The sequence below is a fragment of the Dioscorea cayenensis genome, chromosome 2, assembly GCF_009730915.1.
Source record: "Dioscorea cayenensis subsp. rotundata cultivar TDr96_F1 chromosome 2, TDr96_F1_v2_PseudoChromosome.rev07_lg8_w22 25.fasta, whole genome shotgun sequence".
Classification (NCBI taxonomy): Eukaryota; Viridiplantae; Streptophyta; class Magnoliopsida; order Dioscoreales; family Dioscoreaceae; genus Dioscorea; species Dioscorea cayenensis.
This window is the reverse complement of record NC_052472.1, coordinates 11,757,157-11,784,257: the sequence shown is the minus strand read 5'-3', so window position 1 is coordinate 11,784,257 and position 27,101 is coordinate 11,757,157. Positions and strand designations below refer to the sequence as shown.

At 36.2% G+C, this 27,101-nt stretch overlaps 1 protein-coding gene across 6 annotated transcripts in view; it reads right to left on the bottom strand.

The window, feature by feature from the left end:
• Positions 1-27,101, bottom strand: part of LOC120270469 (protein GRIP) — a 61,132-nt gene that overhangs the window by 14,618 nt on the left and 19,413 nt on the right. For all 6 annotated transcript variants that reach the window (XM_039277524.1, XM_039277516.1, XM_039277501.1 and 3 more), the window contains 7 exons: positions 24,204-24,290; positions 24,001-24,081; positions 21,183-21,308; positions 7,825-7,933; positions 7,672-7,751; positions 7,182-7,310; positions 7,014-7,114 (listed from right to left, as the gene is read on the bottom strand). In XM_039277524.1, the coding sequence (XP_039133458.1) occupies positions 7,014-7,114; positions 7,182-7,310; positions 7,672-7,751; positions 7,825-7,933; positions 21,183-21,308; positions 24,001-24,081; positions 24,204-24,290 (713 nt within the window). The remainder of the gene's footprint in view (positions 1-7,013; positions 7,115-7,181; positions 7,311-7,671; positions 7,752-7,824; positions 7,934-21,182; positions 21,309-24,000; positions 24,082-24,203; positions 24,291-27,101) is intronic.

Here is a 27,101-nt window from a genome sequence, read left to right as displayed (position 1 = left end):
ATATGTGAGAACAGAATAAAAGAGTGGTGAAGGACAACACAACTTGATGGTTTTTACCCATTTTTACAGTTCTTATGTGAATCAAACGGCAAACAACACAAAATATTTTGTGTTGTTCATTGAAACCAAACATGGAACAATAAGAACACTTGTGTTGCACTTCACCGATTTATGTTGTGCTCTACTGCTTATGTTGTACCCATGTTTGAATCAAATATATCCTCATTGTTTTTACTTTTTAATACCAAATACTTGCAAAATCATAATATTCAGTAATATTACATATATTAAGGGGGATTGTTATTCTAGATTGTAAGGGAAACTTATTCATAATGGAAACTTTAGGGCTATTGAAAGAAGTGACATCTATGTAATATATATGGCTATCTATCTACCCCTAGCAAAATTAGGCACAATTCATGGTTGTTTGGTCCATGAAATTAGCCAGCATAATTCCTGAAAATAAGCTAGCAGTTTCCTGAAAACCAGTGATTCTCTGTACATAGCTCTGATCTTGGACAGTTTTCCACTCCCCCTTAAGCTAGTTGTAGATATCAAACATACCTAGCTTGGATTTTAGTTTATCAAACAACTTCCGTGGAACAACCTTAGTTAAGATATCTGCAATCTGATGGCTTATGCAAACAAAATTTATGGATATTAACCTAGATTCAATCTTTTCCTTGATAAGTGTCGATCAATTTCAACATGTTTTGTTATGTCATGTTGCACTGGGTTTTCGGCAATACTAATAATAGTTGACTGATTGTCGCACAAAGTATTTATTGATTGTAAATCTTGAAATCCAAGCTAAACTATTATTCTTTTTAGCCACATCCCTTCACATATCCCTAATGCCAAAGCTCTAAATTCAGCTTCTACATTACTTTGAGCCACCACTAACTATTTCTTACATCTCCAAGTGACCAAATTTCCCCAAACCAAGGTGCAGTATCCTGATGTAGATCTTGTATCAGTTATTGACCCAGCCCAATCTGCATCAGAAAAAATAAAAATGGCTTTACTTGTTATTTTTTGGAACAATAATCCTTGAACAAGTGACATTTTGAGGTATCTTAAAATTTTGTAGATTGCCTCCAACTATTGTTTTGTAGGATTATACATGAACTAGCTTACCATACTAACAGCAAAATAGATATCTGGTTTTGTGTGGGTTAAATAAATAAGTTTGCCTACCAATCGTTGATATCTTGCTTTATCAACAAGAGCACAATCTTCTTTGCTTCCTAACTTCAAATTAGGATCTATGGAAGTATCAGCAGGTTTGCAACCTAACATTCCTGTATCCTTCAAGAGGTCTAATATATATTTTCTTTGAGAGATTGAGATACTTTCCTTGATCTGGCAACTTCTATTCCAAGGAAGTACTTGGGTTCTCCTAGATCTTTGATTTCAAATTCTTTTGCCAAGAAATCTTTAAGCTTTTGAATTTCATCATAGCCATCTCCTGTTAAGATAATGTCATCAACATAGACTATAAGTATTGCCTACTTACCTGCAGGTGCAAAATTTGACAAACATTGTATGATATGTCTGACATTTGTGTATACCCAAATGCCTTGACAGGCTTAGTGAATTTGTCAAACCATACCTTTGGAGATTGTTTCAGCCTCTATAAGGATTTCTTAAGCTTACACACTTGATTTATTGTTGATAAAGTTTCTAACCCAGGTGGTATCTCCATGTAGATTTCCTATTCTAAGTCCCCGTTGAGGAAGGCATTTTTCACATCCAATTGATAAAGTGGACAATCTAGATTGGATACAAGTGAAAACAATACACAAATAGTATTTAGCTTGGCCACCGGAGTAAATGTTTCAAAATAATCTATTCAATATAATTGAGTGAATCCCTTCGCCACAAGCTTTGCTTTGAATCTATTAACACTCCCATCTGCATTAGGCTTGATAGTGAAGACCCATTTACATCCAACTGGATTTTTTCCTGCTAGTAGATCTGTCACTATCCATGCTTGATTCTTTTCTAGGGTTTGGATTTCTTCTTGCACTGCTATCCTTCATTCTGGAACTTTAATGACTTCCCCTATAGATCTTGGTATCTAGATATTATCCAAGTCACTCACAAAAGCAATGATGATTAGGAGATAGCCCTTTGTAAGAAAGAAAATTATACATAGGATGATTTGTAAATGTCCTTCTCCTTTTCCCCAAGGCAATAGGTCTATCATCAAGCATATCACAAGCATCATTACCTGGTGAATGTGAACAATTAGAGTATGGATTAGACTCAAGGCCTTGTTTACGCTGCTACAAGTCTTCTCTCATTGGTTGTCTATTCCTCCTTGTGTAGACTGGAAATTTTGAAGGTTTTGCAAGATGGATAGGGCTGGATTTTTGTGGTATTGGAAAGTAGCAATATGGTGTATCTCCAATGGGTTGTTCAGTGAGTTATTAAGTTGTTTCAGTGGTTTTTTCAGCTGGTTTTTTGGTGGCTTCTGATAGCTGTTCAGCAAGTTCAATAGTAGGAGAATAGGTTGATTCTAGTATGTCAATGTCCCAAAGCTGATATTCATTTCTTTGTGTCTCCCCTTGAATATTAATGTTGTGGTAGTAGAGTGGTTTATCAAAGAATGTAACATTCATGGTGTTATAGAATTTTCGATTAATAGGTGAATAATACTTGTGCCCTTTTTGATGTGGTAACCAATAAAGATACATTTGAGAGCTTTTGGATCAAGTTTACTTTTGTTTTGTGTGGAAATGTGGACAAAGGAGGCAGTACACCCGAAAACATTGACAGGTAAAGCAACGATAAAGTGAGTATAAGGTGTTTGGAAATTCAGAACTCTAGATGGCATTCTATTGATTAAGTAGGCAATGGTTAGAACTGCTTTCCAACAAAGAAATTTAGGCACATGAGTGGTGAACATCAAAGAACGTGCAACTTCAAAAATATGTTTGTTTTTCCTTTCAGCTATCCCATTTTGATGTGGTGTATCAACACATAAACTTACATGAACTATTCCTTACTCTTTTAAATAATTTCCTAGAGAAGATGGAAAGTACTCTTTACCATTATCGGTTTTAAGGACTTGAATTTTTGTGTGAAATTGGGTTTGTATCATGATCAGAAATTGTTTGAAGAGATTTCCAACTTCTGATTTTTCTTCATAAGGAATAACCAAGTGATTTTGTATGATCGTCTACAAAAGATACAAACCATCAGGTCCCAGCAACATTTCTCTTTTGATGGCCTTGAGATATTACTAGGAATCATGGAAAAGGGCGAGGATTTATATGGGAGACTAGGAAAAATATTACGAGTATGCTTTGAGAATTGACACACTTCACATTGAAAGGATGTTAGGCTTTTATTCTTAAACAATGATGGAAAGTGGAAACATCCTACGTAGGTACAAAAAATTAGGATGCCCTAGGCGATAGTGGCATAACATAATTGGATCATCTTTAGGAGAAATAAGTTTATCTTTTGAACACTAGGATGAGGTAAAGCAAGCAGTATGGAATTTGTCTCTAACAAGTGAGGAATCAACTTCCATGAGATCAGACCTGCAAATTCCTTAGCATTGCCAATCGTCCTCCCCGAACTCAAATCCTGAAATTCACAAAGATTGGGATAAAATTTAGCAACACATTGCAGATTTTGTGCAAGCTTGCTAACATAAAGTAAATTACAGTTAAGGTTTAGGACATAAAGAATAGTGTGCAGGGTTAGATCCTTTGAAATAGTCATTGAACCTGTTCCCGCCACCTTAAACAAGGATCCATCAGCTATTTTAACTGTAAAATTTTGCTGCATGGCTTGTAATTCTGCAGATATGTAGCATTTCTTGTCATATGATCAGATGCCACGGAAACTAAAATCCTAGGACTTAAGCTTTTTGTAGTAACACTTAGAGCATGTAAGTAATTACCTTTCTAAGCCAATGAACAAGTTGCAAGAATTGTGGCTGCAGTTTTTTGATTTGTAAAGAATTTCTGCAGCACTTCCACCTACTCTCTGGTAAAAGGGCTTGAATCAACATTGGACTTTCCTTCAACAGCTGCATGATTCCCTTTAGTGTCTTTATCCCCAACAAATTTGGATGGCTTCCAATCTGTAGGTTTTCCAGAAATTTTCCAGCACGTGTCATGAGAATGACCAAATTTTTTTTGCAGTGGTCACACCATAATTTCCCTTTTCTTTGGCGATTTTCATTGGTAAAATAAGTTCCTTGTGATGAAGTCTGTGCTGTTATTGCAGATCTTTGGGAAACTATTATAATAGACAGTTCTCCAAGCATCATTTTCTTCATGTTTTATTCTTTTTGTACCTCTGAAAAAGCTTCTCGTAAACTCAGCAAGGGTTTTGTTGCTAAAATTCTTCCCCAAACTTCATCCAGGTTCTTATTTAGAGACATCAGAAATTTAAATACTTTCTTCTTCTCAACAAATTCCGTAAAGATTTTTGCATCTTCAGAATACCACTAATGTGGTTCTTCAAATACATTTAACCTCTGCATTAGCGTGAGAGCTGGTTGTAATACTGTGTGACTGAAAGATCTCTCTGCCTAAGATCATGAAGAGTTGTTTCCAACTTAACCTCTGCATTAGCGTGAGAGCTGGTTGTAATACTGTGTGACTGAAAGATCTCTCTGCCTAAGATCATGAAGAGTTGTTTCCAACTCAAAAATTTCAGATGTGTTCTCTTTGCTGGAATAAAATTCCCTGCCCGCCTCCCACATCTCATGAGCCGTGATATAAAGGAGAAAGTTTTCTCCAATTTCACTAGTCATAGAACTAATCAACCAAGACATCACCATATTATTCTGTATTTTCCAGGTTCTTAACCTAAAATCTTCAGGCTGTGGAGGAGCTATCGCACCAATCAGGTACTCATCTTTTCCATTGCCACAAATATACATCATGACTGATTGTGACTATTGGAGATAATTGTTCCCATTCAGTTTATGCCATGTAATGAGATGAGACGAATTTTCTGAGGAGCCATGACTAGCAACTAGAGTTTCAAGGATGGGATTTTCATGGTTAGATGCCACTTCGGGCCCGTTTGGTGGACATGATAAGAACGATAGGATATGATAGACTATCATATCCTGCTATTATCCTTTGTTTGGTGTGCCAATAGGATATGATAGTCTTATCCTATTGGCCCACTTTATCATGCCGGTCACATGATAATGAATCATATGGGAGAGTCGGGATAGAAACGGGGAGGATATGATAAAAAAATAAATTTACTATTTTGCCCTATTATTTGGTTACTTTCTGCTATCTAGGGTTTCATTGTATATTTTCTTTTGATCTTTTAAGCATGATGCTTGGGACAAAAACTTGTCAAAATTAGATAGGACACTAATTTCACAATTTTAAGTAGGATTTTACGCATTTAGAGTGGTTAAAGGGTTTCTCCGTCGATCTCGTGCTTGAGCAAATTATTTTTAATCTAAAACTTTTTTTTTTAATCATGTCTTATTTTTAGTTTCTCTAGTCCAATGATTTTTTTCAAATTGATTTTGATATGATCCATTTATTTTCCATTAATGAGTTTGTTACTCTAGCTTTATGCCATATTGATGACTTTGTGTATGATTTTCTCCAAAGAAATTGGTATGAACTACAATATTTTCAAGTTGATGATATTACAATCTATATATTTGTGGACATTATTTATAGATTATTTATTTTTTTAAAATTTAAAATATACCGAAAAATACATCATTAAGAAAAAAATCCAAAAAAAAAGTCTATTTTAGAAAAGAACATATAACTATATTATAAAGGGTAATTTTGTCTATTTACATATCATTCATATCATATCTTGTCATTATCCGGTCCACTTCAAACATAAAATAGGATAACAAAATGCTATCTAATGGTTTATCCAGTGCGCATCAAACAAATGATAGGATATAGCTTATAATGCACATATCCTTTCCTACTCTTATCCAGTCCTTATATCATATCCGTCTATATCCTATCATGTTCACCAAACATGCCCTTCAAGAGCATCTGTGCTCCGAGTGTCAGTTGCCATAATAGATAGATCTAGGGATTAAGAATCCAGCTCTAATACCATGGTGAAATTCTTTTTTGTGAAAAGAAAGGATTTTTTCACTTCAATAGTATTACAAGAAGGAAATATGCACCCTTTTATAGACACGCACAACTTCCAAAATAAATAACTTTAGGGCTATTGAGTGAAGTTACATCTATGTAATATATATGGCTATCTATCTACCCCAGAAAATATGGCACAATTCATGATTATTTGGTCCCTGAAATCAGCCAGCATAATTCCTGAAAATAAGCTAGCAGTTTCCTGAAAACAAGTGATTCTCTGTACATAGCTCTGATCTTGAATAGTTTTCCAGACCAATTAATTGGAAAAATTTATTTGTTTGAAATATATGCTAAATTATGTTTACTTATTTTAATGTCGTACTACATCCAACAATAATAAATCAAGACCTGCATCAGTCACTTTATTATTTGCTCTTTAAAAAAGTTCTTTGCTTTCACAATTATCCATGGATTGGTGAATTTTGAGGCATATATAAAACAATCGTCCAAAAAATAATGAAGTTAGCATATCTCCAAATCTAGAATTTGGTTACTTTATTTTGTATAATAAAGCTATGTCATCAACGAAATCAAGTTAAAAGTTTTGAGACCTACATTTTAGATTGTCATAAACCCAACCCACCACCGTGCCCATTAATAAAGAAGGAAAGAAACTGACAGTTAAGGGGCTAATATAATATGGATGAACCATAGTATCAAAAGAAAAGAAATATCTTGGCATAGAATTTACTATAAAATTTTGAAAATTCATTAAAATTATATTTTAATAATTTCCCTTAAATGTAAAGAAACATGAAAATAACTATTGATGAAAATTAATTTAAGATAAAAATGGACATTGGAAGTGAAAAAGATTTCCTAGTTGTAGTTATTTCTTTTTCACCATGAATACTGATCAGCAAAATCCAGTTGAAACAAAAGCCTTACCTTGCAGTGATCTCTTCTTCATGTTTGGTGAAAGCATCTAGAAGATCTTGCATTGCCTTATCTCTCTCTGCTAATGCCAAGGCTAATTCCCTCTCAGCTTCCTAAAGAAAAAAATAATGCATTATTAAAGGAAATAATCTTTTTTGGGAATTTAAAAGTAATTCTTACTCTAACTGCCTCCTGTTGAGCTATGATATCTGCTGAGTTCCTAGCTGCAGTTATCTCCGCATCCTTCTTCTGGAGAAGTGCATGTGCACGGACCTTATATGCAGAAAATTCATTTTCTATATGTTTGATCTGCAAAATTAAACATGAAAATAACTGTATTCAGAACTTGTAAAGTAAGCACTTTATAGGGCACTTTGCAATGACTTGACATATATTATAGTTTGATCATCAAGGAAATATGTACATTGGTAACCTTGCAAAGTAGTTTGAGGCAGAGTTTGAGATGCACACTGGAAAGACATAATCCATGCACATTTTAATTTGACTTTTTAATTATCATATCATAAACATACAAACTTATAACTTAAGCAAAACAAAAAGAAAAAAGATCACCCAGAGAAAAACAGATACAGGGTGACAAATGATCTACACAATTTGCTTGGCATGAGAATATATTCAACTGAATGATAGCTAGCATAGACATTAGTACCTCATCTTTCACAGCTGTTAACTCAGCATCTCTTGCATTTAATAATTGATGTTGCATAGATAATTCTTGTTCCAATTGACCTGTAAAGGACAAGTATTATACAACTGATAGAACATCAATAGAATATCAACTGCCTATTTGACAAGAAAATACTTCTCATTTTAGCTGCTTCAATCTCAGAGCACAAGCAGGCACTCTCGGATGCCTCTAACTTAGTCCTTAGGGCTTGGCAAGCTGCTTCCCAGCTTTCCCTTTCCTTTTCCTGATCAAACATGTAAAGACCATAGATGAGAATTTCTGAGCAACATGTTAACAAGATCAATGACAACAAGATAGCAATGTGATAGTTATGTAGAACTGGGCAAAAATGTGAGGAAGATTCAGAATCACGTCAATAGTAAAATCTCAGAACATAGCACTCACACTTGCCTCATATGACACCCGAAAGATCAGAAATAAGGCAAGCGATTATTAAGATGTGCTTAGCCAGTGCCATAAGGTCAAAACATCACATCTGAGATCCAATTAACCATCCTAATGTGCATGTTCGTACATCATGATGGGATGCCAACATCAGGAAATAACATTTTTCATACAACCATTTAAATGTATCTGAAATTTAGTTCATATCAACACTAGAGTCTCATTTTACTTCAGTTTACATTTATTAATTTAAGATGAGTTGTGCCATCTACTATAGCTAGTTACACATTTTTTACTAATCTCAGTCTTAATTTCTAGATATGCCTGAGGCAAAAAACCAAACCATCACATCAAATGTTGAACCATATTCTGTGAAAAGAATTGTCTTCACGTCAAAAGACATATACCACTCTGTTTCAGCCAATATCTTCAGTTCAAACATTCCTCATACGCTCAATTAATCTTATGTGCAAATCTAATGACATTAAAATTGGAACAAAAACATAAGATGTTGGGATTTACCTATATGTTTATGTTTTCACATGATTATGCACATCTATTTTTACTGAAATAAAACATTTATATGCCCAAATAACAATGTACAAGGCAGAATTTCTGCCAAATGTTGATACATTGAGAATATTTAACAAGATTTGAGGACACCATACTTGAAAATCAATTAAACTGATAAACACATATTCCTTCAAGTGTAATAAAAGGGGGGAAATCATAATATTCAAAACTTATAAAGCCTAAGAAATCTACAATGCAATTGGAAGCTATTTGTTATCATAACTGACTAAAATGACTAAAGCCTACATGAAATAGAGGGATCATGTAAAAATTAGTGAGTCATGAATGCTAAAGAGACGACATTGACAATATTTGGAGTTTGTGCTTTTAGTTTTAACTCATCATACATTTGGTTTACAAATATTAACCTACACAGACATAACATTCCAAAAGATAAAAAAATGTGACTAAATAGGGATTAATGATTTCAATTTTCATATTTTCAAAAGGATGGAATCCCTGTTGTTCGTATATCCAATTTAACATTTCTATAAATTGATTTTGCAAATGGAAATGATCTCTAGTCCGTGAAAGTGGGAAGGGAAATGTTGGACAGAAGTATGTTGAATGAAGTTAATGTAAAATCATCTCCATAAAACAAGCTGACTAATCAAAGTAAAAAATATACACAAATGCAAGTACATATTGAAAATTTTGAACAACAGATGTACTCTCAAAAAGCTTGAAATGCCTATGTGGAAAATATGAAAAGATTCATATAATTGATTTGCTATCATTGATTGATTTGTATAGTTGTTTCTAATTTGTATTACTCCTAAAATTAGGTAGGTAAATTAGGAATGTACAGCCCTATAAACAGAAGCCTTGTACCTTGTGTTTAATTGAGTTTTTCAGAAACTAGAAACAATCTTCTTGTCTCCGTATTGTTCAGTTTTCACGGTACCAAAGCAAGGTTAATTAGCCTGAATATATATATACACATATATGTATATATATATATTTCTGTTTCTGTTTTCTCTGTTGTAATGGCGTGAACGGCCATGTCTAAGGCAGCAAAGACTAGCGACTATTGCAACATATACTGGAGTAAGCGTAGGGGCGCTACTACCATCGGTGTTTGAAAACCTTAGTGGAGTTAGGAATTTTCCCATCCAGTTAACTATTCTCAAACTGAATGGTAAAAATTACCTAGAGTGGGCAGGCGCAAGGTGGTTGATGGCAAGGGCAAACTCAGCTATCTCACTGGCGAGACAAAGAAAGCCAGAATAAATAAATCTGATGTGGCAGACTTGGAAGTCAGAAAATTCTTTTGTTACAACTTGGTTGATCAATTCAATGGAGGCTTCAAACGGAAAAACATATTTATTTCTTCCCACTGCAAAGGATGTGTGGGATGTGGTCCGAGCGACATACTTAGATCTCAAAAAACTCTCAAATTTTCAAGTTAAAGACAAGACTAAGGCTGACGAAGCACGGAGGTCGTAAGGGTATTATGGCAGGAGCTTGATCTATGTTACGAAGATAATTGGGGTGTTCGTTTATTTGAAAAGAATGGAAAATAACCGTGTATTTGAATTTTTGGAATGATTAAGAATTTCAATGAAGTTAGAGGCTGGATATTTGGTAGAACCCCTCTCCCATCAATTCAGGAAGTGTTTGCAGAGGTGCAACAAAAAGAAGGTTGACATGAGGTGATGTAAGGTGAAAAATTCATATGCTCCAAAAGTTTCAGCCATAATAAGCAGAAACAATAATAATAACTCTTCGTTCCCAGAACAAGCTAAGAAGAAATATGAAAAAGTGTGGTGTGATCATTGCCACAAACCATGCCACACTAGGGAGACTTGTTGGGATTTAAAACCTCCCAATTAGACGCCACAAACTCCCATTTAGCCCAATCATGATCCAATGCCTTTACACTCAACCACTGAGGAGAAGAAAAGCATTGAAATTACTCTTGGAACACCTTCATTCAGCAAGAAACAATTAGGACAACTGCATAGACTTTTTCAATCCACACAGTTTTCTAATCCTGCATCCTCTTCTTGTTCCTTAGCCCAAAAAAGTAATTAACTTCAATCTGCAATCTTTAATGGGTCAATTATTCCTCTATGTCCATGGACAATAGATTCAGGTGCCACTAATCATATGACAGGTTGTTCTAAATTGTTTTCTTCCTGTAGCCCTTGCGCAAGCAACCAAAAGATTAAGATTGTTGATAGTTCTTTCTCAGTAATTGTTGGGTCATCTCCAACACTCTTATTCTTCACAATGTCCTTCACGTTCCAAATCTTTCCTATAACCTTTTTTCTGTTAATAAAATAACGCGTAACTTGAAGCATTGTGCTAAATTTCTCTAAAATTGCTGTGACTTGTAGGAACTGGATAAGGGGATGGTGATTAGTAATGCTAAAGAGTATGGAAGGCTCTGTTTCTTTGATGATGTTTCCTCTTTGTGTCAGCAACCACAATCCTCAAATTTTGGTGTATGCTTTAGTTCTATTGATGATGAAATAATGTTACAACGTTGTAGGTTAAGCCATCCTAGCTCTCAATATTTAAAGCATCTCTTTCCAAACTTGTTTCGTAATAAAAGTTTATCATTATTACCGAGTGTCACTCGTCAATTAGCAAAACAGCCTCGTGCATCTGTTCCCACTCAACCATATAAACCATCTCAGCCATTTTTTACTTGTTCATAGTAATGTCTGCTAAAAAAATTCTGAAGCTGAACATGTTTTTAAAAAATTTTATAATATGATTGAAACCTAATTTCAAACAAAAATTCAAGTGTTTCAAATTGACAATGGAAAGGAAAATACTTTATTCAAAAGTTGGGATTGTTTTTTTTTTTAGAGAAGGAATTGTTCACCACAGCTCTTGCAATAACACACCTCAACAAAATAGCGCAGCAGAAAGACAAAATAAGCACCTTCTAGCCTGGTTTTTAAAATCGGATGAGGCGTGCGCCTCGAGGCGCGCCTCAAGGCGAGGCGCAAGGGAACAGCCTCAAGGCGCACGCCTTGAGGTTGAAAACTGAGGCTTAAGCCTCACTGTCAAGAGGCGCACGCACTGAGGCGCACCGCCTCAGTGCGTGTGAGGCTTAAGCCTCAAAAATCCTGATTTTTGTAATATCATTTTAATTTTTAAAGCAAATAAAAAATATTTATATGTATATACTTTCATTAATAGAAACTTTTATATGTAAAATTCAATAAAGAAAAACTCATCAACACCTATGGTTTTGCAAGTAGTACGTACCAATTTAATTTTTTAATTTAAAGATTATGTAAAAATGACAAAATTTATCAAAATAAACTACAAATAAGATAAGATGAGTTACAAATAAGATAAGATGGGTTACAAATAAGATAAGTTATAATTTTATTAATTTTTTTTAAAAATATTTATTTTATAAACAAAAATAATATATTTTAATCAGATAAAATAAGTTTGAAAAAATATTTATTTTATAAATAAAAATAATATATTTTAATCAGATAAGATAAGTTTGAAAAAATAATTTATTTTATAAATAAAAATAATATATTTGTTACTTTGTATTTGGTAGAAAATATTATTGTTGTTTTTTTCAAAAAAAATTGAGGCTTACGCCTCAAAACGCCTCGAGGCTTAAGCCTCGCCTCACGGTTGAGAAGCGCCTCGAAACCCGCCTTGGGTTTTTAAAAACCTTGCCTTCTAGAAGTAGCTAGGTCCCTGATGTTTACCATTAAAGTTCCTAAATACTTGTAGGGTGAAGCAATTCTTACTGCAACATATCTGATTAATAGGATGTTATCAAGATATCTAAAATTTCAAACTCTGAAAGTCTTCAAAAAGTTCTTTCCAATGTCTAGACTGACTTCAAATTTGCCTTAAAGAGTCTTTGGATGTGTTGCCTTTGTTCATATACACAACCATAACAGAGATAAGTTAGATCCAAGGCCGGTGTGTTTTTCTAGAATATTCTCCCACACAAAAAGGGTATAAATGTTTTTGTTCTAACACAAAAAAAAAAAAAAGGTTTTTTTTCTTTCTCACAAAGGATGTTACATTCTTTGAGTCTAAAAGTTTCTTCAATTCTCCTCTTCAGAAGACTCAGTGTTTAAGATTGATAAGTCCAAAGGTAACACCAATATTAAAACAACAATTTTCAATATTGATACTGTGAACAATTTTCAATATTTATACTGTGAACAATATCAATATGTGTCTTCTGACAACTTGTCATCATTATATTGTACTTTTGTCTCAAAATTGTCAAGTGTGGATATTCCTATGTCTATATGGAAAGCATTAAAGGTTCTTGAATGGAAGAAGGATGTTCATGAAGAAATGGAGGCTCTCGAGAAAAATGGTATGTGGGAGATGGCTCAGTTGTTTGAAAGGAAATTGATTATTGGTTGTAAGTGGGTTTTCACTGTGAGGTTTCACTGCAATGGATCCTTGGAACGCTATAAAGCAAGGTTAGTTGCAAAGGGATTTAGCAGACTTATGGAGTTGGCTATCATGAGACATATGCTCCCGTCACTAAATCAAATACAATTCAGGTATTATTCTTTGCAGCTATGAATCTAGAATGGCCATTATTCCAGTTGAATGTTAAAAATGTGTTTTTCAATGGAGAACTGATAGAGATGTCTATATGGATGCGCAACCTACATTTGAAGAGATTTTAGAGGGAAAGTTTGTAAGTTGAAGAAATCAATCTATGGACTAAAGCGATCTCATGCTTGGTTCAACAGGGTTACCAAGTTTGTTACGAAAAAAAAGGGGTATAATCAAGGACAATCTGATAATACAATGTTTGTTAAACACACGATTGGTGGAAAGATGGCTGTCTTGATTGTGTACGTGGATGATAAAATACTTACTGGGAGTGATGATGATATGATCAATAGGTTAAGGAAACATCTGGCTTCAGAATTTGAAATTAAAGATTTGGGGCCCGTATGCTATTTCCTGGTTATGAAGATTGCAAGATCAAAAGGAATTTCTGTGTAACAAAGAAAGTATGTTCTTGACTTGCTTAAAGAGATAGGAATGAGTGGTTGTAAACTAAGCAATACACCCATGGATCCTAATCAAAAGTTGGGAGAAGTTCCAATGGAGTTCCAATTGATAAAGATAGGTATCTGTTGAGATTTATTATATGTTTATATATTTTCAGGTTTTTCAGGGGCCTATGGGCAAATAGATAACTATGAAATAGTCTAGGGTTGTTTTTATAAGAGTAAGGTGTAAGGCTCTATATAAGCCCAAAAAAATTTATCAATGAGAATAAACCAAATAAAAAACAATATGGTATCAGAGAGAAATCTAGCAAAACCCTAATAGTATCGCCGCCCATCTTTTCTCAACTTCGCCACCACCTTTCTCCTTTTCCGTCAATTGAAGTTTGCCCAAATGGGTTTGGGGGGGGGGGGGCAATACCCCACCGATCCCGAAGAAGGGGTTGAGATGGGTTTGATCTAGATCTTGATGTCTTGAAGGACCAAGATTGTGTCAAGAAACAAAAGAAAGGTTGAATGAAAGGGATCTTGATCTTGTGGGTGAAGAAGATCGAAACTGGGTCAAGTTAAGAAGAAGGAAATCATGTGAGATCTGTGTGATCTAGACTGTGATACTTGAGATTGATCGATGGAGGATATTATGAAAAAACTGAATGAAACAGAGCTTAAAACCTTGCTTCTGGTGTTGGTCGGCAAGGGGAGGGATCGACACCGGTATATCCACAGCCTATGAGGCTAGATCTCCCTCCTGTAGATCTGAAGCTTGATGGACCAGCCACGTATCTGAGTTGGTCGCTTCGGATTAAGGTTGCTCTAATGAGGAAGAGGCTAGATGGATACCTGACAGGAGTCAAGGCTGAGCCAACAAGTGGAAGCACTGAGGAGGACGAGTGAAGGACCACACACGCCTTGCTTTACACCTGGCTATTGAACTCAATGGTTCCAAAGGTTGCTTCATCAGTAGATGGTATTCGAAAGGTAGAGGATATTTGGGTAAAGCTGAAGAGGACCTATGTAGGGGCTGAGAACCACATGAGGGTGTTCCAAATCCAGCGCGACATAGAGGCGTTGGTGCAGGATGATATACCTATTCAGGAGTACTCCGTGGAGCTGGAACAGCTGTGGCAAGATCTTGATCATTTTTCACCTATATCGAGCTGCAGTGATCCAGGGTGCAAGAACAAAGAGTTCAATGCATAGATGAGGACTATGCAGTTCTTGGCTCATCTAAACCCGGCCTTTGATCAGAGGAGATCAATCCTTCTAGCCCAACCAAAGATCCCTTCATTGGATGAGGCTGTCTCTGCTATGATACAAGAGGAAAGTCGCATGAGGCTACACTCTGAGTAGAGTGGACTTCCAGGTGTTCGATCAGCTTTGGCTACCTTGAGCTCATGTATCACAGGTGCGCAGGGGGAGACCCGCAGGTGCTACAACTGTGGAAGAAATGGGCCACCTGAGTAAAGTTTGTCCAAAGCCACCTAAGGAGAGAGAGAGGTAGGCGAGGACAATCTGGAGGTCGTGGTCGTGGACGTGAGGGCCATAAAGGAGGCAGAGGTGGAGGTTACCGAGCACATCTGATGATAGATCCACAAGTAGAGGAGAAGTCAGTTCTTACTGAGGAGGAGCATGAGCTCTTCGAGATGCTAAAGAGGAAGCAGAGAATGGCAGAACATGGGGGAAAGAGAGCATGACAGATGAGATATCCACATCTGACTCCAGGGGTAATCTTTCTACTTTTGCTCATTCTGCCACAGGTACTGCACATGCTTTTGCCTCTATATCTCCTACTAGATCATTAGAATGGATCATAGATTCTGGTACATCTCGACATGTGACAGGGGCGTCTAGTGAGTTCACTTTTTTCACTCACTTGACCCCTCCAGAAAGCATCCAAACAGTGGATGGCACAACCCATCCTGTGGTTGGTAAGGGTACGGTTAAATGTACCGATTTAGTAACCTTGTCCAATGTATTGTATGCTCCTTCATTTCCAGTAAATCTATTGTCTATCAGTGCTATTATACTCCAACTAAATTGTGTTGTTGCTTTTGATATTCCCAAGGTGAACTTCACAGAGAAGGGGACAGGTCGGAGACTTGGGACTGGCATGTGGCATAGAGGATTGTGGTACATGGACAGAGAGGGGATGGATTCAGCGTTGTCATCTTTGGTAGAGGGGGCAGGAGTAGGAGTGTCTGAGATGACTGTAGAGGAGGTGTTTCTACTGCATCATCGGTGTATGGGACACATTTCATTGCTTGTTTTGAGTCGGTTGTACCCTTCATTGTATGAAAGGGCAAATAAAGAAAAGTTAGTTTATGATGCTTGTGAGTTAGGAAAACATACCAGAAACTCTTATCATGGCTCTGGGGATTTTGATCTTATTCACTCTGATGTGTGGGGGCCTTGTCCGGCAGATACAATCAATGTTTATAGATATTTTGTGACTTTTATTGATTGTTTTTCTCGTGTTACTTGGTTATATTTGATGTAAAATAAGAATGATGTACTTGCTTGTTTCAAAGACTTTCACAAGGCAATACAAACTCAATATGGCGTTGTGGTTAAGGTATTGAGATCCGATAATGGGACAGAGTACACTAACAAGGCATTTGGGGAGTACTTGTTTGCACAGGGGATACATCATCAGACTACTTGTCCATATACACCGGCACAGAATGGAGTAGCAGAACGGAAGAACAGACAACTTCTAGAGGTAGCCCGGTGTATGATAATATCGATGAATATCCCAAATTGTCTATAGGGGCAAGCGGTCTTGACAGCTGCTCAGCTAATCAACAAGATGCCCTCGAGAATATTGGATTGGAAGTCACCCTATGAGATGTTGAAGGGTGATAATGGAGGAGTTCTTCCCTTGAAAGTGTTTGGATGTGTGTGTTTTGTGAGAGATAACAGTCCAATAGTGGCGAAGTTAGATCCTAGAGCAAGCAAATGTGTTTTCGTAGGCTACTCGGCCAATCAGAAAGGGTATGTGAGTTGGAGCCAACGAGAAAGGCGATTGTTTGTAAGTATGGATGTGACTTTTCACGAGTCTAAGCCATACTACCTCTTGACAGTAACCTCACCCTTTGGTAACTCGCCAGATAGTGGAGAAATAGGGTGAGAGGGGGAGAAAAGTGAGGGAGAAAAGCTGATTTAGTTAGAGATTGGATCGGGTCCTGTTTTGAGGGAAGAATCAACTGAGGATGAGCTGGAAGAAGAGGCTGAAATAAAGGTGGCATGAGAAGAAAGAAGAGAAAAACAGGCTCATGGGGAGCTGAGAGTGTACCAAAGGAGGAGAAAGGTAAATGTACCTATGCCTACAATACCACTCGTGCCAAGTTCCTTGTCTCGGTCTTCTCCAACTCCTGAGACACCTACATCATCAACCACAAACCTAAGTGATATAATTCCTCTCTTTTTCTCCCGTAACATTAAGGAGGACTTCTCGCAGCCATGCGGGAAATCCTCCTGATCTGTTTGAGTTTCCACATAATATTTGTCAGTTTGTTCAATACTCAAATATAACATCCACATATGGAGCATTCATTGCATCTTTGGACATTGTCTCTATACCCAAGTGTTGGCAGGTAGCAAAGGAGGACCCAAAGTTGAAGGCAGCCATATAAGAAGAACTAAGGGCTCTTGACAAAACTCGCATATTGGAGTTAGTATCACTACCATCCGAGAAAAGGGCAGTTGGATGCAAGTGGGTCTTTATTGTGAAGCAGAATCCAGACGGGCAGGTTAAGCGCTACAAGGCATGCTTAGTGGCAAAAGGGTACAACCAGACCTATGGCATCGACTATGATGAAACCTTTGCACCTGTAGCGAAGATGAGCACCGTTCGGACGTTGGTCTCGCTAGCAGTGAATGGTGGGTGGAAGCTACACTAGCTAGATGTGAAGAATGCATTTCTTCATAGGGATTTAATGGAGGAGGTGTACATGGATATACCACCAGGATTTGGCACAAACCAGACAATGGGCAAGATCTACAGGTTGAAGAAATCTCTTTATGGGCTAAAGCAGTCCCCTCGAGCTTGGTTCGACAGGTTCAGGAGAGCTATGATAGGTATGAGATACCAGCAGATCAACGCTGACCACACTGTATTCTTTCGACGAAATGAGGGTTGCGTTACTATACTTGCAGTATATGTGGATGACATGATCATCACAGAGGATGATGAGAAGGAGATTGCCGAACTCAAGGTGAGACTAGGCAAAGAATTTGAGGTGAAGGATCTTGGTTTGCTTCGATATTTCCTTGGGATTGAAATAGCTCGAGGAGCGGAGGGAATGATTCTCTCTCAAAAGAAGTATGTAATTGATCTTCTTACGGAGACAGGTATGTCGGGGTGTAAACCTGCAGTTACACCGATCGACCAAGGATTCAAGCTGAGCGCAGAGGCCGGAGAACCAGTTGATCGCGAGAGATACAAGAGATTGGTAGGCAAGTTGATCTATCTCAGTCACACGCGTCCTGATATCTCTTTGCAGTGAGCGTGGTGAGTCGCTACATGCATTACCCGAGGAAAGGTCATATGGATGCAGTGTACTAGATCCTGAGGTATTTGAAAAGTTCCCCTGGAAAAGGGTCTGATATTCAGGAAGAATGGTCATAAGAGCTTTGAGGGCTACTGTGACTCTGATTGGGCTAGTTGTTCCGATGATAGGAGATCCACCTTTGGTTACTGCATCTTTGTAGGAGGCAACATTGTCTCTTGGAAGAGTAAGAAGCAGTCTTTGGTGGCAAGATCGATAGCGGAAGCAGAGTACAGAGCTATGGCTTTGGGAGTTGCAGAGTTGTTATGGCTAAAAGGTATGTTAGTGGAGTTGAAGCTGAATCAAGGAGTCAGAATGAAGTTGTGGTGTGACAACAAGTCAACCATAAGCATTGCCAACAACCCAGTGCAACATGATAGGACCAAGCATATCGAGATCGATAGGTTCTTCATCAAAGAGAAGTTGAATAGTGAACTACTGGAGCTAGGCCATGTTTCAACCAAAGACCAGGCAGCAAATTGTCTAACGAAATAACTCAATTCGTTAGACTTGGCTAGAGGATGTGACAAGATGGGCTTAGTGGATATCTTTCGCCCATCTTGAGGGGGAGTGTTGAGATTTATTATATGTTTATATATTTTCAGGTTTTTCAGGGGCTTATGGGCAAATAGGTAACTATGAAATAGTCCAGGGTTGTTTTTATAAGAGTGAGGTGTAAGCCTCTGTATAAGCCCAAAAAAATTCATCAATGAGAATGAACCAAATTAAAAACAATAGTATCAACGTTTTGTTGGAAAACTCATTTATTTGTCTCATACAAGATCTCATTTTGCTTTTGCTATTAATGTCGTAAGACAATACATGCACTCACTTTATGAGGAACATTTATAGGCAGTATATAAGATTCTCAGGTATCTAAAAGGTACTCTTGGAAAAGGTTGATCTTTAAGTAACTAGAGAAGTGTAGCAGTCTTCGCTGATGCAAATTAGGCAAGCTTAGTCTAAGATAGAAGATCAACCTCTGGTTACTGCATATTCCTATGGAGAAATCTGGTTACTTGGCGAAGTAAAAAAGCAAAGTGTTATTGCTAGGAGTAATACCTAGGGCCACAGCAGATGGAGTTTACGAGGTATTATGGATTAAAACAGTTCTTAAGAAACTGAGATTAGATGTTAAAACACCTATGAGACTGTTTTGTGATAACAAATCAGCTAAAAGCATTGCAAACAACCCAATTCAACAAGATCGTACGAAGCATATTGAGATTGATAGAGATTTCATTGAAGAAAAGCCAGAGAATGGAGTTATTTGTATGCCGTTTGTTACTTCTGAACAACAAATAGATGATGTTCCTAGGCTATTTCAAACCAAAGTTTGAATCTTTCATTAACAAGTTGGGCATGATCAATATCTATGCACCATCCTGAGGGCAAGGCATAGAAAATATGGAAAGATTTAGATAATTAATGAGCTATCATTGATTGATTTGTATAGTTGATTCTAATTGGGATTACTCCTAAAATTAGGTAGGTAAGTTAGGAATGTAAGGACGCCGTGTAGTTTGTGTTTAATTGAGTTTTCCAGAAGCTAGAATCAATCTTCTTGTATTTGTTTTGTTTCAGTTTTCAGCCTACATTCCCTAATTGAATATGTGAAACATCTGTGGATTTAACACTTCCAACACAAAAAGGAAAATCCAAAGGCATGAGAAAACAACAAGCCGTTTGTTCCAGCTATTATTAATTAGGAAATGAATGCATCTATTTAAGTTAGATTAAGGTTATTCAGTTGTAAAACACAAGAACCTATAGAGCATCAGAAACAAAGGGCCTTGCTCATCACCATCAATCATTTTATCATTATTTAGGTATATTAATGAGTGAGTAAGATAGATCGATATTGTTAAGGGCGCAAGGCGCACCCGAGGCGCTAGGACCCTTCTATCGCCCGAGCGTGGCTCAAAAAAAATGAGCGCTTGATCGAAGTAAGGCGCACACACATAAAATATATATATATATACATATATCGTAAATGATAGAGTCATAGACAAATAGAAATCTTAAAGCCTTAAACTCTAATATTAACAAACTTGTCTTATCTTAAAGTCAAAATTCTATTCCTAAAATCATAAGCAGCTAATAATCATCATCATTAATGTCAAACTCTAAGTTCATATTTTCATCTTGTTTCCTTGTTCAGAATTATAACCATCTACGAGGATCTGTATAAAATAGTGAAATATTTATTGCGTAGTTATTAGATTCTATTCTTTTAATAGACTTAGAGACTTTTCAATTACCAATGCCTAGTAAACTGTGGATCTTTTAAACAATAGAAAACTAACAGTTTTTTCAATCAGGCGCGCACAAAAAGGCACAAAAAAGTCCAAAAAAAGCCTCGCCTGACTAAAAGCGCCTTGTCTTAGACCCTTAGAGGCGCTAAGAAGGTTTAGCGCTGCTCCTGGGGGCCTAGGCGCGCCTAGGCGCGCACCTTAACAACATTGAGATAAATTGAAGAACAACCCATCTAATGTAATCAGTTAATACTTTCCAGAAAGCAAAGAGATATTCAAGTCCTACCCAACTGATACAGTGAAAACTTTCAACTATTAAAACGACCATATGAAGGATACATCTATGAGCTAAAAAAACTGATTACTTTTATCTTCCAAAGTTTAAATGTACTAGAAGGAACACACCTGCACACACAAAACAAAACAAACAAAATCTAAGGACAACGACAATGACAACTAGAAAACTAGTGTTAATATATTCATGTGGACTGCGTATAACTTTATGCAGTTCACTCGCATACAAGGTCTACATCATGCACAACCAATACAGAATATAAATTGTGTCCAATATTCCTCTTCTGTCAGGAAAATCCATGCTTGGATTTTTCCCTACAAAATTCTAGGATTATTTAGTCTTCATTTTATAAAAATTGAAATTCTTTATGCATTTTCAGGCAGAAGTTTACCATGCCAAAACTAAATGATTGAAATAAGAACATAAATCAAGGTAAGAATAGTACATGTGTATCCTGCAGTTGTGCAAGTTCCCCTTTCATCTCCTCCAATGTAGCCCCAAGTCGTGCAACTTCACCACTTGTAACCGCATCAAGATTGGCAATCTTCTTATCTTTCTCATCAATGAGCAACTGCAATAGTTTAGACCTTATCAAATATTTTATTTTATTCCAAGATGCTTTACACAAATAAGAGAAGAAACTGCGAAAAATAAGTGCACAAGATAACAAGCAGGTGATTTGTAGCACCAAAGCGAATTGAGATCAAAAGGAAATAGCTCAAGTCAATCTAAGTAGCCAAACATAGTGTATTTTCACTAGCAAAACTAAACACGCTGTTATTGTACATTCTTTTTTCTGTATTTTATAAACACCAGATAATTGGAAAGCAAATGAATATTTGGTGATGTTTATTATAATTCAGAATAGTTTTTCAATCAGTAAAGGAAAAAAGAAAATCTTTTACTCTTAAGGAACAAACCAAGAAATCTGTTACCGTCCCATCTGTTTGGTTCTTTTCTACACATGTATAGTGTCTTTAATTCACAAAAAGTCATTCACATTCCATTCTACTAGTAGAGAACATTTGACTAAATCACAAAACGTCAGTTAGAATAGGAACATGAAGTATGGGCAACCTTTTTCATCACCGATTGTCAAGAAACTTATATGAGTAAACGATCAAAACAATAATTTAAAAGAAATATTATGTTCTAACTAGTTTAAGATCAATCAGAATGTACGCTTGGTATATCCAGATACTGAGGGATTTAACTAAATACTAAAGGTTTCTAGATTCATGATAGAAGACAAAGATAATTATTAGATTTGTAGAATAATGTTTTTCTCACAAAAAAAATAAAAATATAAAGAAAACCTTCTCAGTCAAAAATTAGAAAATGCTGGAGTTGAAATCATATAAAGAATATTGTATTTTATTGAATTCAAGTCATGGGATTCATCGACTAATTTCCTAAAGAGCAAGAGGTACTCTGAAGTCGCAAGTATTAACAGAGAAGAATGAGCTTTTTCTAAATCAAGGTTAGCTATGATTGGCACAATAGATGTTTCTCTAAATAAAGTTTTGGAATTTTGTACATGCCTCTCAAAACCTTTTGGTTTGCAAGAAACTCTGATTTATTAGCCATTAGACTCAATACAAATAATTACCTGAAATCTTTGCCATTATGACAAACCCCACCCCATTACCATCAGTTAGAGACCCTAACCTGTGGTTGACCACAGGCTGGATATAGCAAAAGATGTGAAATGCCCACATTACTGGTAGGCTAGGCATCTCTCAAAGGATTATGAGAAAAATGAAAAGCAAAGCAGGAAATGACTTCTACCAAAAAAAAAAAGGGAAACAAACTTGGGTCCACACAAAGCGTCTCTCAAACAAGAAGAAAAAGAAGGGAAAGAAACAAGGGGACAAAGGAGAAAGGGCAGTGGGACAATGTCAATCCTTCAAATAAAAAAGGCCTTTTTTGAGAAACTTTTGAAACAAATAGAATTAAACAAAACTGTTAGAAAGTAACTATGTATCTAGTCTAGCTTTATGTCTAGATCCAGCTGTACTACACTTTTGCACAGGTTGTACTATTTGTACAGCTGGCATTTTCTTCTTTTCACTTTCTATTTATAGGCATTAGAGAGATGATTGTTGAGATATAGAGTTTAATTATAATTCTCTTCTCAAGTTTTTCAAGAACATTATAGGAATATTCCATAGCTCCCTATGATCCCTATAAAGTTATTAACCTAGACAAGTATCTACAAATAACAAAGATCGCAGAGTTATGTGCAATTAGGAAAACTTCAGGGAGATTCCCACAAAACCAAAACATTTCAAGGTCTACACAAAAATCCCTAATTCCTTTGAGCCATCTCAGTATTAAGTGTTCTATTTAATAGTTTCCATTTGGTTATACCATACATAAAAGGGTGACGGATTATGCACTTATTTCATCGAACAGGTCTAAGTAAACGATGCTATGATAAACTGGCAAAATAAGCCAAAGATCTAGAACTTTGACCTGATGGAAAACCTTTTTCTAACCCTAGCACAAGAATATAACCAATACTAGTAGAGATATCTTAATTAGAAGATGTACATAGTACAATTCCATATATAAATCCAGCATAAGCTTTTGTTGATCAGAGATTCAACAGTAGTAATCTATTTGTTCACACATTATTCCCCTTGCTATTGCAAAGCTTTGCCATTTAAGCCAAAATACAAGCAATTTTAATCACTTTCTTTGATATTTATACAATGGCCTAAAAAAAGAACTTGGCCTTAAGAACACAAGGTTTCACATTGAAATATTCTTCATAGGAAAAGAAATATTAGATACATAGCAACATGTCAACACAGTTATATCAGTTTTCACAGTTAATTAATAAAAAAGTATTCACACTAATTTATAAATTATCATTTTATCGATAATTATATGCAAGAATTTCTACTACAAAAGGTCTAGCTGTATGTCCCTCATACATATACAACTTCTAGAATATTTAAAATCTAAGGTAGTCAGATTTTTCTCTGAGAGCATATATTCCAATGAAATATATGAATTTCATAACGGCCAGTAAACCAGTGACATTAAAAATGTAATTTTATTCAACTCTATTCAAATAACTAAACTTGGCACCTCGAGCTGAGGAATTCAATTAAGTTCAATGGCTTCACATAAGTGTGAAGTTGAAGAAGGCTTCCCAGAACTCCACAAAGCAGCTAGTATTTTTACCAATTATGTGGAGTGTCTACAGCATGGAGTACATTATTAAGACATTAAAATCTATATAAAGTTCATTCCACCTGGAGAGAGGAGATTGTTTCAGCTGCTTTCTTCCTATCCACAGCTGCCTCAGCAAGTTGTGCTGACAGGCTATCCAATTGCTAGCAAAAATAGACAAACGTGGAAAAGTGTAATATACATCAAGTTCATTACATAAAAGACAGCCACAAGAAATGACAACATGTGAAAGAGCCAGAGGAGCGTTACAGAATAATCTTTTCACCTTTTGATGTTTAGCAGAAAGCTCCGCAAATGATGATTGTCTTTTCTCTTCTAGAGTTCGCAAGAGGTTATGAGTGTCTTCTAGCATCTTTAAGCACGTAGTCAAGATAGAAACATACAAAGTTAAGTACTGTTCACAAAAATGGCAGATAAAGAAAGAAACCTGGCTAAATAATGATGCAGAAGAGTCATTGATAGTGACAAAGATAGCTATCTTGAATTCAGAAATTCAAAGCTAAATAAAGAAGTTATGCATAACATCAAGACAATCATATAGCACAATCATCCACAAACACCAGAAAAATTGGCTAGATACACAAAATGATGAGTGTGTGTGTGTTTTTTTAGTTTATTTTTAGACCCCATATGACCAACCATCCAAAAGTTTTTACGCAGCAGTAATTCCGTCATGCAGACTTTTCCCTCTTCAATTTTCTCCTTGATGAAGTGGCAATCTATCTCCACATGTTTTGTTCTGTCATGGTGGATGAGATCGAGTAACATTTATTGCAACTTTGTTTTCAGAGTATAGTTTCCATAAGACTGTGATGGATCATTTTTAGCTCTCCAAGTATCATTTCCAACCATATACCTTCACATATTCCCTGAGCTAAAGCACGGAACTCAGCATCTGCACTACTCTGAGCAACAACCGATTTCTTCTTGCTTCTCCAAGTCACTAGATTACCCTAAACATACGAACAATAACCTAAAGTAAGCCTTCAGTCATTTAAAGAACCTGCCCGATTGGCATTTGTATAAAGTTCTACCATCCTTAAATCATTCTTCTTGAAAAACAGTTCTTTGGCTAGAGTTCCTTTTAAATATATAAAGACACTGTAAACTGCTTTAAGATGTTTCTCCTTTGGTGGGTGCATAAATTGACTAATCATACTCACAGCAAATGCAATGCTAGGTCGTGTATGTGACAAATAAATTAACCTTCCCACCACTCTTTGAACTGTTCTCGATCAACCTTTTTTTTTTTAATGAACACTTAGCTTGGCATTTGGTTCCATGGGTGTCTTACTAGGTTTGCAGTCTAACATACCTATACTTGTAAGTAAATCAAGAATATATTTCCTCTGTAAGATAGGAATTCCTGCCTCACTTCCAGCCACTTCCATGCCAAGCAAATACTGTACAACACCGTGATCATTTAGCTGAAATTCAGTTGCAAGATACTTTTTCAAAGCTTCAAGTTCCAGTAGATCATCTCCGATAACAATAATATCATCTCCATACACTGTAAAGATGGTTATCTTACCATCTTTAGAGTGTTTGTAGAATAGAATATGGTTTGACTGAGCCTGTGTGAACCCTTTCCTCTTGATAGCACATTTGAATTTATCAAACCATTATCTGGGAGACTACTTCAATCCATAGAGAGACGTCTTTAATCTACAAACAAGATTCTTTCCATTTCCAAAACCAAATGGTAAATCCATATAGACTTCTTCATGCAAGTCCCATTCAAAAATGCATTTTTAACATCTAACTGTTGTAGTGGCTAAACGAGGTTAGATGCTAAAGAAAGAAAAACTCTGACAGTATTCAACTTTGCCACAAAAGCGAATGTTTCTTGATAATCCACTCCATAGGTTTGAGTAAAACCTTTTGCAACAAGCCTAACTTTGTACTTAACTATACTTTCATCAGCATTTAACTTGATGGTGAAAACCCACTTGCAACCAACTGTTTTTCTTTCCTTTTGGTAATTCAGCTATCTCCCAAGTTCCATTTCTTTCCAAAACATTCATTTCTTCTTGAACTATCATCTTCCATTTCGGATCAGCTAAAGCTTCTTCAATGTTCTTCGGGCCTGCTGTCTTGCTTAATCGTGTAGTAAAAACCTGGATACTTAGAGACAGTTTGTCATAAGATACAAATCTAGCCATGGGATGCTGAGTATGGGACCTGATTCTTTTTCTCAAGGCAATAGGAAGATCTAGACCATCATCAATTGGTTGAACTGAATTATTAAGAAATTGACCTTCATCTTTTTGAACCTCAGACTGGTGTTCAATACTGAGATTTAGGTCTAATTCATGGCCATGTCTAGTGTTGGCCTCACTACTTTTTTAATTCAGTTTCCTGCGTGAGTAAATAACTTAGGTGACTTACAGTTAACTCCCCCTATCTCCAAATCTGATTTCTGCTCTTGTGGCAAAGACTGTTGGTCTACGTCAATAATAGGTGAAGGAAACATGGAAGGTTGATATTAATCAAAAAAAGGTACATCCCAAGACAATTTATTTTCCATCAACATCTCCTCCTAAAGATAAGTAGGCTAAAAAAAAAAGTTGCGACTCAATGAAAGAAACATCCATGGACACGAAACACAATGAAAAGTAGGAGAGTAACACTTATATCCACGTTGAGTTGGTGAATATCCAATGAACACACATTTGATTGATTTTGAATCATACTTAGAACGATATTGTGGTTGAACATTGACAAGTTAAGTACAACCGAAGACCTTCTGTGGGATAGATGATATGAATCGAAAGGTTAGATAGGTCTAAAGAAGGACTGACATTGGACTGACATAATTAAGGGTTTTTGAGGGCATGCGGTTTATGAGGTAAGCAACTGTTAGTACAACTTCGCCCAACAAATATTTTGGAACATTCATAGCAAACCTTAGGGCTCTAGCAACTTCAAGAAGATGGTGATTTTTTTGTTGAGCAACACCATTTTGTTGTGGTGTGTCGGGACATAAACTTGGATGAATTATGCCATTTGTCTCAGGGTAATCACCAAGAATTGAGTTGAACTATTCCTTGCCATTATCAGTTCGGAAGACTTGTATAGAGGTATGAACAGATTTTTTATCAGGGTGGAAAATTTTGAAGATTTTTCCATCATCAGATTTGTCTTTAAGGTAATAAACCCAATA